Source organism: Tympanuchus pallidicinctus, unplaced genomic scaffold, assembly GCF_026119805.1.
Source record: "Tympanuchus pallidicinctus isolate F22 unplaced genomic scaffold, pur_lepc_1.0 scaffold2, whole genome shotgun sequence".
Lineage (NCBI taxonomy): Eukaryota > Metazoa > Chordata > Aves > Galliformes > Phasianidae > Tympanuchus > Tympanuchus pallidicinctus.
Window position 1 is genome coordinate 22,081,733 of NW_026294721.1, and position 12,812 is coordinate 22,094,544.

General features: G+C 40.2%; 1 protein-coding gene across 1 annotated transcript in view; it reads right to left on the minus strand.

Moving 5' to 3' along the window:
- Window positions 1-438: 438 nt before the first annotated feature.
- The window catches only part of BEND4 (BEN domain containing 4), a 30,019-nt gene continuing 17,645 nt past the window's right edge, over window positions 439-12,812 (minus strand). The window contains exons 3-5 of the mRNA XM_052682516.1: window positions 10,954-11,045; window positions 7,251-7,491; window positions 439-4,070 (exon numbers count right to left, since the gene is read on the minus strand). Of these exons, the coding sequence (XP_052538476.1) occupies window positions 3,853-4,070; window positions 7,251-7,491; window positions 10,954-11,045 (551 nt within the window). The 3' untranslated portion in view covers window positions 439-3,852. The remainder of the gene's footprint in view (window positions 4,071-7,250; window positions 7,492-10,953; window positions 11,046-12,812) is intronic.

Below are 12,812 nucleotides of genomic sequence, written 5' to 3' on the forward strand. Positions count from 1 at the left end.
GCTGGAGTAGGTATCTGCTGCTGCAGAGAACATAATTCCAGAGCAGTATTCTCCTCCTGGAAGCCAGGATTTCCTAAAGCACCTAGGAGGAGATGGTCAGCCAGCACTGAATTTTGGATTAAAATGGGATTTAAACTTCGCTGCCTGAAAACCCAAGCCTTAGCACCTCAGTTGGGCACCTTCTCTGAGCACTCTGTCTAACCAGTGCATCAGTATATAAACACTGTCATGTTTTGAGGCAAAAATGATTTATTTTATATTCATACTTGAATTCTTCGTAATCTTTCCCTGTGTTTTCCAGCACTTCATACCAAACACGCGTTTAATGAAAAAGGCAGTGTTTGAACCTTTTGTATAAATCTAAACCTAAAATGCATTTATGTTTAGAACCAATGGTGGCCGCTGTCATTGCGGTGTGTACAGAGGGAGACAGAAAAGTTAACCAGAGACAACTTTTATTGTGCATTGTTATGCAACAGAACAAATGGAACTGGAGGTATGTAGTAATAAAACCAATATTCAAATTAGGATTAACACCTGAAATAGTAAACTGCAGGTAACAAATGTCTTTATAATTAAAAAATATTGACTGTTTAAAAAATTCTCTAAATTTTTTATATTTTTTAAAAGAAATGTGTGTTGCCACATAGAAAACAATTCACACATCCTATAGAAAGTGTCACAAAAACCTTACTAGTCTATATTACACTATGCACTTTTTTTGTACAATATCTGGTAAAGGTCTATCCCTAACCTGTACTTACTCTACACAGTACAATCATCGTTAGAAAGTATTCATAGAATTAACTACACCATAACAATAAAAATATCAGGATTAATGGTTTTTTAATCACAGTTTCTCCACAAATATTTGTTATAGAAAATATAGCGAAGGCATGTTGGCACAGATGGGCGTGCGGTACTGCTACACAAAGTTTGAGAGAAGGCAGATACATAAATGACAGTAAGATTAAAGAGCACGGAGGGATAAGACAAGGATCTATCCTCCTGGGATGTGCAGGAGTGACATGACGGATAGCAGCTTCCTGCTGCCAGCCTGCTGCCAGCAGCCAGCACAGAAGGGATGTGCTGGTGTGCAAAGCACGGCGTGTCAATCCTGGTGTCTCGCTATCTGTTTACAGCTATCTGTTATTCCAGGTTCCAGAGCGCTATGCCTAATGTCTTGCGGCTACCTCGATGCTTTGATGTGTGTAAATTTATAATGCCTTGTGACTCAGGTAATTGGAGCGAGTGGTGGTGGAGGGTTTTTTAAATGAGATGGGTGGCTCAGGAGTCAAGTGGCCAGAACAAGGGAGATGCTGTTATTTGCTGTTGTTATTTTAAAAACAAGACTAAACCCAAAAAGAGATGAGCTCCCTTCTTCTGATGCCTGTCTGTGGCTGCTAGTCATGTACTGGTGATTGCACGCAAGCGGTTGAGGGAAAGATTTTGCTCATAAATGAAAGGTCCAAACCTGCAAAGCCATTTCCAGCGCTTAGGTGGCTTTTGGGACAAAACTATACATTTGGTTATTTTGCACAGTATGAGAGTGCAGGGCTGTGAGTGGTACCAGGACACTGGCTAAGCTTTTTACACTAAAAGTAAAGCTAGACTTACAAGATATTCCAGAAGAATCTTCAGGCTACTAAGTGAGAGAGGTCTGTCCAGTCCAGTAATTCTGTCCTGAGACTGTTAAAAATGAAGCATCCGTATTGTTAATCTCGTATGTTGAAACATTTGAAAGGAACCATCACAATGTTTACAAAAATACAGCATGATACATATCGCTGTGGACAAATTTACAGTATAATGCTGACTCGCACGCTCTGACATGTTTTACCAAGTAGTTTTGGAAAGTGTCACCACATAGAACATACACCAGCAAGACTTACACCATCTGAGCAATGTAACATCTTCTATAATAGTTCTCTTAAAAAACGTGTAAGTTCAACACAGAAAAGCTACTATAGGATATCTGTACTGTGACGTTTCTATACACCAAGTTTCTCCCCGTCAGCCACAGCACCTCGTTGACTGGTCCAAGCAAGTCACCTCTGCCTGCCATGAGAGATGCTGCCTCAAAACCCCTTGGCCTGGTAAGGTGCAGTGTGACTGAACTGCTGTTAATGTTAGAAAATGAACTGGTTCGTCTGCTTTGGATGAGTGCCTACCAGCCCCCTTTTAAGAAGTACCAAAATTAAAATAAGTCAAGAGGTATTGGACATTTAAAGGCCTAAAGCATATCCTGGCTGAGCAGGGTGTATACCGAAGCCTGTAGGCTGCTCATAGCAGCAGGTGACGAGGAGGCCAATGCCAGGACAGAATTGTGATGTGGGTGAGCTGCCATTTGTGGGAGTGCCCCAGGTCCTCGTCTCCAGCTAGGCCAGGGCCGTGGCTGCACTGCACTGCAGAGGGCCCTTCCAGGCTGTTAAGGGAATGGGCTGTGTGTTTCCTGCCCTGCCCGGTGCATGGGTGAAGATTGGGAAAGAGAGGAGAAGGGTGGAAGGAGGAATTAGTAGCTTCTCCAATGGTTTGAGCAAGATGGGTTGGAAAGTTGGGCGGTATGAGACACACGTTCAGGAGAATAAACACTGATGAGGTAGCACTGAAGTTGATCAAAATTTGGATTTTCTTTCCAAAAACCAGTTCCCCATCCCCATCTGTTGGGAAACATCATCCCAAGGAGGCTGGGCCAGGCACTGACCAATACCAGCAGCAGCCTGGGCAACTGACCAAGGTATAGAGATGGAAACACCCTGATGCTGAAAGGAAGGAACTGTTTCTTTGGCATTATGTATTTCAGGAGTGCATCAATTTAGAGGGACGTGGGACTCCTAAGCCTTTGAAATTAAACATTTGAAAAGGACAGATTGTTTTTCCTTTACATCAGCATCCGTTTCCATATTGTATTCTGCTGTGAACTGGCTTCTCTTCTAGAAAACATCCTTTTTTTACAGCTCTTAGTCTGGATCCCAGGCTTACTTATCTTACAAAGAAATGCTGAATTAGGTTTTTCTAACTCAGCTCTTCCCTGAATGCACCACTGAACATCTGACTGTTGAGACCATCACACTGCCTCATCTATTTTGAGGACTGGATACAAAATAGCAATTTAGCAATTTTTTTTTGGGGGGGGGATGAAAAATGTCATGGTCAAGTCTAATTCCCTAGAAATCTAGGTAAACGTAGTCTCTATCTAACACACAAAGAAATTTTTATCTATTAGAAGTGCCTGTTACTGTTCTGGGCCTTTGAAGGACTCTGTGGTTGACGACTGGTGCTGTTCAATGCAAGAAGCTTCATTTCCTGGTACAGTTGGCTAAAGGATGCCCCTGAATTTTCTGTCTTACATGGTATTTTAAGGTAGCATTTGTAATTGTGCTACTTTTTGTTATGAAATGAGTGACCACTTCTTTCATTGTCACAAGCAAGGAGATGCGTTCTTTCATCTCCTTCTCAGGAAAAGCAAATAGTATCTGGTTGTTATGTCTGAAGGTCCAGAACTGGGCCTGTTAGAAAGATGCAAATAAAATGGCAGCTTTTGTTTCTTTTGAAATTTTTGTAATTATTAAGTGATCTTTTCTCTAAAACTAGATGAAGCAAACTGCAGTTTCCCCTTGGGGTGCTACAAAGGGTTTGCAAATAGTAGGCACTGAGAAATCCCATAGGGCAGATTTTGAAGTGGATTTTTCTGTAAATGAGGATATGATAGAATGGAGAAGCTGAAATGTACGCAGTATGTGTTCAAACATGCTTTGGACTCTTAAATGACTTCACGGTAAGTATGTTTAACAAATAGTCTCTTCTAAATTAACTGCTTGCTACTGTTGTGTAAGTTTTCTCTCACTGCTGTCAATCACCAGATCCATCTTGCATACCTCTATTGAAGACTTCGTCCTGTGACCCCGGATGGTCAGTCCCTTCATAATATGAGTTCCCATTGTGAAGGAAAGTCCCCACTGCTCGCCCCTGACGAGCGTGTCCTACTGCGTCACTGAACACCTTGTTGATTTGCTCTTCAGATGGCATCCACCAGTCAGGGTTGGAAGTGCAATGCATTCTAATGAACTCTGCAGGAAAACAGGTAAGAATACAAAAAACAGCTTGTCTTGGCAGCACCCGCTATCGCCCAGACACCAAAAGCCCATGGGAAATAAGAAACAGGGCATCACTGTTCTACGTAAGCAGAAGTAAAGCCTTATGGGAAATGCCATGATAATGCCAACTGGACCTACTGTACTTCTCTACAAGTGTGCTTCTCCACATGCATGTCTGCTCTTCTACCTGATGGGACCTGAAGATAAAATCCCTTCTTGTAGAAAGAAAAAGAATTAATTCTAAGTGACATTTATGATTCAGCGTCTGCAATACATGTAAAAGTTAGAAGTTAAAACTGGGATGCGCTTTGCTTGAAACCTGTCATCTATGTGGTTATTGTCAAGGACCTTTATCATCTCCCTCTGCTGGCTGCCAGAACACCAGCAGGCTGCAGCAGCATGCTACCCACTCTAAAATGTCTACTGGCATTTCAGTTCTGTGCTACTTTCTCCTTGGAGTTTCTTTCCTTTGAAAAGAGTTCTGCTCTTTTCATCTTTTGGAATCTGACACTTGTTTTTCAGAGACTAAACTGGCCTTAGAAACAGCTAAATGAGATGAAAGGGCTAAATTGGGGAGCCATGCAGTAGCTATCAATGTGTGGGAAAGTGAACTGTACTGTATGTAATTTGGCCATTTAAGCTGCTGCTGCTTCTATAGACAGCTGTTCGTGTGTGATGATTAGCTCTTAAAATTTCCTTCCAGATTGTTTGATGTGCAATAACTTCACTTGCAGAAGGTGCCTCACCAATTCTGGAATGGTAACTGCTAGACAGATTTCCAATAGGTGTTATTTGGACTTTGAAACATCTAAGTCCAATTTTAAATATGTGGGAGCCTCATTAGATGTACTGGATATATTGTATCTTATAAGGTAACACAGCTTCTTATTTATTCTGTAACATTAGTTATTCCCTCATGCAGTGCTGCATCTCCCAGGATATTTTTAAATTCCATTTTCTCCTGTTGACAAGCCAGCAGCGCATCGTAACTGGAGTAAGGTAACTTCATTACTGTCACAACATCTTGAGACCAGGTAATGCTGTGCTCCTACATGAGTTGCCGTGCCTGCAAGATATCTCATCTGCTGGACAATTAGGATGGGATTTTTGCATAGCTCTTCCAGCAGTGTGTCTGCAGAAGTGATAGCTATCTAGGATTTAAGTTCATTTCCCTGAAAATCTACATAGGCAACAGTAATTCCTAGTTATGTTCACATGAGGCTTCACAAACAGATTTCTCTTCTGAAAGAAGTAGTCACTATGTAAAGGATCAGTCTGATAACTCAGGCATGCCAGGCTGCTGGAAAGCTGGTTCCAGACAATGGGCTGTTGTAGTAATACACTGAAAACATTTACAGATGTTTAATCTACTCTGAGTGCAGAGAGTAGCAGTTTGCTCTTCTGGCAGTGGTGTGATACATTGGAAATCAGTCAGACGTGTGTTAGCTGGGCTTGCAAATGGGTAGGAGCCAATAGCTAACTCTTGGCACTGTGGAATGTCATAATGTTCTCACCCACACAAGAAAGCCCAAATGAACAACTGTCTATTTAACTTTCTTAACTACACTGAACATTTTGATTTCCTGTTCAAACTTCTGAAAATTAAGGCAATTGGCCTTTCTCTTTCTCCCAGAGAATGCTTCCACATTTGGTCAGCTTAGTGCCCAAAGAGGCAATTAGCCATACATGTAAATTCATCTACAGGTGCAATTACTGTTAGTCCTAGTGGAAAGAAGCAGGAGAGAAAGAGGAAGAAAAAGTCATTAGCTATCTGTTTGTGCACAAATCATTAGATGAAATGTAAATCCATTTAGCAAATAGTATTCAGCCCTTCAGTTTCCAGGAGAACTTCTGAGACCCTGAATACAGCTCCAAACTCCACTGTGGCATGCTGTGCAATGGCCTTGTCCTTCTGCTGAATGCTCAAGGAGTGTAAGTACTGCCAGAGTATCGTGTAACAGGTTAACAGGTTCCTTCATAGTACAAGAACATCTTTGCTTAATTTGGCTGTGCATAAAAACTGAGCTCTTTACCTGGTTACATCAATGTGCTACAATTAAATTTATGATTTGCTGAGCCTTGCTGGATTCATCTAACCCAAGTGGGAAGAGGCTCCGTCCTATGAGTAACAACTTAGGGTTGCTGTTACATGACTAAAAGTCATTACTGTCGGCTGCTGAAAATTTATCAGTTTACACTGCATTGATGAGTAAAACATTCCTGAAGTCAGCTCAATCTAAATTTAAGGCATGTGCTCATAGAACACTACAAGTAAAGTTCATTAAATAAATGATAAGCAGATGCATTTAAGAAATGCAGGCACCCATATGACAAAAATACTTTCTTTAAAGCAGAACATTAAAAGGTCCTGCTTTGTATGTTTCATTATAAAGCACAGTAATAGGCCTTAAAATTTCAGGAAACCCAAGTACGAAATGCCACAACAGAAAATTCTTCTAAATCTAGGTTCTTTTTCCGTATTGCCCAACATTATCAATGTTGTTGTAAAATGCTTGCAAAACTTTCCTTCTTTTTGAGGCCAGATGTTCCCTAACTTTCACAGTAAATGTTACTCGGGTATTTCAAAGAAGTTAAATCCTTGACAATACTTTTGTGCATACCTGTATTTATCTCTCTAACCTGCAGATGTTCTTGGCCCTACTGAAAGTCCAAACTTATTCTGAATCTTGTAACATTTTGACTCAAAGGCCATTCACTGACTTTGAGTGCCATTTGCTAAACATGTTTGGCTAAAAATATTCCTTTGGTTAATTTTATTGTGTATTAGCAAGAATGCCCTGTTGTTTTACTATAAAGGAAGGCAATCAGGACTGTATGATGTTCCTTTGCTGTTTCACATACAGTGGTGTCATGCATTCATTGACCTATCTCCTCCCTTAGGTAAGCAGCTCTGCTTTTTTTCCCTATTCAAATATCTATACACATAAATATAATACATACATACATACATACATGTATGTATTAAAAAAAAAAAGGGGGGGGGGGGGGGGAAGAGGGTTTCTGGCTGCTTGTCACTTCTCTCTGAAACCCCTTCTAGATGTGCAACTGTCAGCCAAACGCTTCTACTGAGCCAGAGCCAATGCGGTGAAATGAGATCACATATGGTGGACACTGAGCGAAAGGATGCAGTACCTCTGAGACATGTTACTTTTACTGGATCCAGAGGACGTCTTTCAGGACCTGTCTCTCCTGACTGCACTGACCTTTTCCTTTTCCCAAGGCCGCATGAGTACTTAAGCTCATCGGTTGTGAAAACAAATCTGATGAGATATCGAAGGAGCCGCCGTCCATCTTTCTTGGATGAATTTACAGCCTCATCCCACTGTTTACTAGTGATGTAGACAGGGTAGTTGTTCAGCAACTGCTTGCTCCCCTGAAAAAAGGAAATATTTCCATTGCTTATTTTACAAGGCAAATAGCTAGTGTCAGCTGCAATAAAAACACATGCTTCTTAAGCAGCTGGGATACCACAGGGAAACACACACCGAGGTGAGCACATCATTGCTCTTACTGAGTACCTTTTCAATTATATTTCCATTTTTCATAACTGCAAGTTGGCAAGGTGAAAGGAACACGTTTAAGAGATGGCTACTGATAATTTGCACTTCAGCAAGTAGGTCAGAAAGTGCTGAGAACCAGCGACTAGATTATATATTTAAATATAACCTTTCTTCTTAATCTGTTAAAATGCATAGAAAGGGGCTTTGAAGAGCGTGATCAAATGGAACACTTCACAGCAGCCAGCAGTTTTCTTCAGAGGTGGCTCTTTTGGTCTATTTTTATAATAAACTCATCGCTTCTGTAGTGCACACCTGAAACCTGACAGCAGTTACATTACTGTGAGAAAACATAAAGAAAATAAATAAAGCAACTATGAAAACTAAAAGCTTCATTACTATTAATGAATGCCATATTAACTCAAATTACAGCTTTACACGAATGCCACCATGTCAGCTGGAAAGAAATTTTGCTTTTAACCTTCGTAATTTGTGTGCTTTAATATTCCAACATTAAATGAATGCTGAGGGACTAATTATGGGGATTCTTGTAATCCACACCCATTATAAACCCTCTTGAGTCAATTGTACCTCAATTGTGTTACTTTCATTCTTGCCTCCTATAAAATGCTACACTTTGTGATCAATCAATTAATATATGATGATACTGTTAATAGATTAAATCAATAAGGAGATTAACCATGCAAATAACCCAACACCATGCCCTCCTAGACACCTGTACCATGATGCCTGCAATAAAAGCACTTTAATAAAGTGTCTCTTACACTTGTATGTTACACTTGTGGTCAACTGCTGCAAAGTTACCCTCCCTGCTTTCACATCTCTGATATCTGAAAACTCTTCTAAGAACTGCTCTTGTTTCTTTTCATATGGTTATAAAAGCATGCTGGGGCAGCTTGGGAGCCTCTTTGAAGCTTTTCCTTGACATTTCCTTTAATTTTTTGATAGTTTGATAAGTAAGCACAAAGCTAAAAGCAGTGAAGGCTGTGAAGAGGGGGTCACTGAAGAGTCTTTTGGTACAACTTAAAACTTTGTCACCTCCCAGTGTGTGGAACACCACTAGGAGCATCACCTACATGATGGCATGCCACCTATTTGCCTCACTGCAGACCTAACTGGCTTTGTGCAAACCACCGCCAAGACAGCCCTGGGAAAATCCAAAACTCAGCAACAGAAGCCAAAATATAAAGGAGGAGATGGGCCTTGTTGCTCTGATGGCCAAATATCCCAACGCAGTTGGAGCTGACACTAATATTTCCTTGGCTTGTTCCCTCAGACATAAGGCACATCTAACCCTAATGTTGGCACTTTTTTTTCCAGCAGCTTGCTCCGCATCCCTTTTATTTATACCATACATCCCTGAAATCTCCTTTTTTTCCTATTAAGATAAAATACAATGAAGCAAGAACCTTTCTTACCAACACTTGTGCAACTGACTCTGGGCGCTGCCTCACTTTTGGGCAAGCCAAGCAGGAGCAGTGCAATGCCAGTCCTTGCACAGCCTTGTGCTCCAGGCTCGCTCACATGTGTTAGAGATGAATGCTCATGGGCGGCTTTGCTAAGCAGCAAGTTACCCTAAAAGCCACCTTTCTGTTTAAATGTATTGCTCTAATGGAAATGTGGGTTTTTAAATGTAGTGCAGGAAGGCCTTACATCTAAATTTCATGAGAGCTCCCATTACTATTAACTGTGGAGAAGGTAATAAATTTTGCGTAATTTCCTCAGCCCAAATTTTATTATACTTCTCTCTTATTCCCACTGAAATTTAGGATATTTTTCCTTGTTCTTCACCAAAGGCATGATGCAGTGTTATGATATTCTGTTGAACAATTACTCTGTTCCTGCTACACATACACTTTCATTACTTGCTGCCAGAGGAAGGCACTTCTGGGCAAAATATTTGTGGTAAGTATATGATGCAGTTTGATGCGTCCAGCAGTCATTAAACTAAAACAAACAGAAAACCTTCCAGAAATGAAATAAGCAGATCCTGAAGGATGAACTACAGTACAAATGTGTTCATGCTTGTATTTGTACATGATTAAACTTATGAATAAAAGATTAGCATCTAAGTGTTTAATTGAATAAAAAATTCTGTCACATCATGACAAGTGATTCCATGTGGGCAGTACAGGATGGCCCCATTTTCACAGTGCCGGAAAAATTTAGTTAAACAGAAGAGCATGAAAAAAGGAAGCACTGGAATATATTGGAGTGATAACATGCAATGATATATAAATATAAATATATACGTATTGCAATTTGTGCAGAGTAAAATTGAAGAGAGAAGCACTCTGATGCAAAGTCTGAACTGCTGCAAAGCATCTTCAGCAAAACTGTGCTCAACTGGACTCTGTGAGACTTGCACAACATGTAATTTATATGATGAGCAATAGGAGGTCAAACTAGACCTACATCTTCCCTCCTGTGATTTTGCTTGCGTGAATGACGTGTAGTGACATGTATGGACTATACATATGTAAGCATGCATAGAACAATCCCAAAATACAGACTTTTTACATGTCTGAAAAGAAACACACTGGAACAAAATTAACGAGTTACAGCAGAGCTGATACCCACGTCTATACGTTTACCTTCTAGAGAAGACATCCATTCCCCACTTTTTCAGTGAGAAGCTTTCAAAAGGCATATAATTACAAAAATCCCCACACTCTGCATAAGCACAAAACGGCCAACGTGTAACATTTTGTTTGGGATCCCTTCTGAAAAGAAAGGGTGCTCCGAAGACCTTCTGAAGTCATACAGTGGCTCTGGTGGCTAAATGAAGGAAGTAACTTGTAGTTCAGCTTAAACCAGCTCAGGGCCACATTAAACAACAGGAGGCTTTGTGGGAAGCTGGAGGCAGCCCCACTTTTTTTTCCTTTACAAAGCATTTGTTGGCCACAACACTTCCTCCATCTCTCTCTATTGGCTGACAGTGCCTTAGCCAACCAAGTGTTTGGACAACCAGTAGCATCTGCTTGGCTGGGAGAAGGAGGAGGGGGCTTCACCAGGCTCCCTGCTTCCAGCTACAGCATTCACCAGACCAGCCCCCGCCTGGAGTCCGCCTGTGACTCATCAATCACGTTCCCAAGGGAAGGGGAGAGAAAATTACCCAAGCAGGATGGATGCAGATGCACTAGTGATGACACTCTTACATTTTGGGGATTACTGTACCAAGAACGACAGTATAATAAAAGATTTTACATATTTTACTATTACATGTATTCTTCCAGTGACTTCTAATTTACTTTCCTACTTGTTTGCAATGAATTTTCAAACACAAAAATAAGTAACTTGTCTTCATTGTATACTACCTCAGTTGGATGGTCTGTTGGCTGTGGCACCATAAGTTGGTTGTGATGCTGAAGTACAGTCTTCAAATAATCTAAAACAGTCTGGCAGGGCACTGCATGAAACAAATGGCAATTACTGTATATTAGCCAGCTAGCACAAAATAAGAAAACAACATTAAATCAAGCAGTGTTATTCAGAATCTGTATACCTCTGTGAGATTTATTTCAAATAGGAAATATTCCTCATTTTGATTTGTGCTGTCATTTCATTCAATAAATACACAGCTGACTCTGTATTATTATTTCCTATGTGGAGATCTCTGACATTCATTTTATTTTCTGCCTGCTAGTTTGTAAACTAGGCTTTCTCTAGTTTGAAATGACAATTATTACAAATGCAAATTAAGTCAGCAGTAATGATAGAAAAAAAAAATAAATGTGTAAATACGGTAAACAGCCCAAACCGTACAAATAAGAAAACATCCAAGGACTAAACCATGCAGTGATTAACACATAAACATGCTCTAATGTTTCTGAAACCACAGCATGATTAACTATATCACACGGATTTAATGATTCATATACTTTAATTTTTATTTATTTATTTATTTTTAAATAAAACTAGGTGATAGGCATATTGCTTTGTCTTTCCCTTATCCTTCCCCCTTTTCATCCCCATTGCTCTCATCCATTTCAGTAAGTTGTACCAACATCCTATTCCCTTCTGCTGAGGTGATGGGTTAATTAGGGATGATTCAATTACAGGTCTCTCTTAAGCAGATGCTGCCACATCCCTGATTAACTCCGGAGTATTTTTGAGACACAGTTCTTTTCTCCTGAGCCTGAAACGCAGTAGCAGACTTCAACAGATATTAATCCAACATTAAAACTGACTCCTCCAAGACTAAATAAGCATCATTTTAAAGGTACCAGTCTCACATTTTGTGAGGCTTGTTTCAGTAAAGTATTCAGAGATGTTCTTAGCTTCAGCTAAAAATCCAGAAAAAGAAATCTCAATGTTCCTCCTTATTTATTTTTTTAGTTTCCAGCCTTTACAGCTGGCATCTGGGGCTTCGTCTCAAGCTGGCAATCAGAAAGCAAGCACTCAAATCAGCAACATTCTATGAAGGCAGGATTTACAGTAGCCTTCCCCAATATTTTGCACTCTTTCCTGGGCACTCCCAGTGGGTAATAACAAGCCCCTGCCTAGGCAGTGCTCTCTGCTTAGCCCTGTGCGAAGCAGTGTCATACTCAGTGGTCTGCACATAAAGCCATGCAGAGTCCCTGGCATGGGTAACAAATTCCTACCAGATCATTTCACCTCAGGCTGATGTATCTGTAAAGACTCCTATATAATTTGATATAACAGGTAAGTACTTTGCCATGAAGTTGTGAGCTTACGTGTTGGATAAAAGTTAGCACTTCCAGTGACCTGGACTATAATATCTCTGGTGATCTCACTGCTTATTACTAGACCAGCAGCATAGGTGCTACACAGTGACACTGCTGAAGTGTAAGAGGAAGAGAGCATGTGTGCTTTTTTGTAAGAAAAAAAAAAAAAAAAAGAGCCTTTTAAAGTAAGTCATCAGATGGCTTTGGAAAATGTTTCAATTTCGAAGAAGTCAGAATGGCAGTCAAGCTTAATAATCTCACCAACCTGCTCGGTAACCTTTTAATGACAGCTGTGCTGCAGCCTATAGCAGCAATCAGAAATAAACAGTACAATAAGTTCTTAGGTGGAATAAAGGAGAAAAACGTGCTAACTACAGGTGGTACATTGGATATTCTTCAGAGGGCATAGAAAAAAAGATTTGGCTTTTCTTCCCCATTTTTATATACAGGAAAGGTTATGGAGAAAGAATATATATAAATCTTTTTGT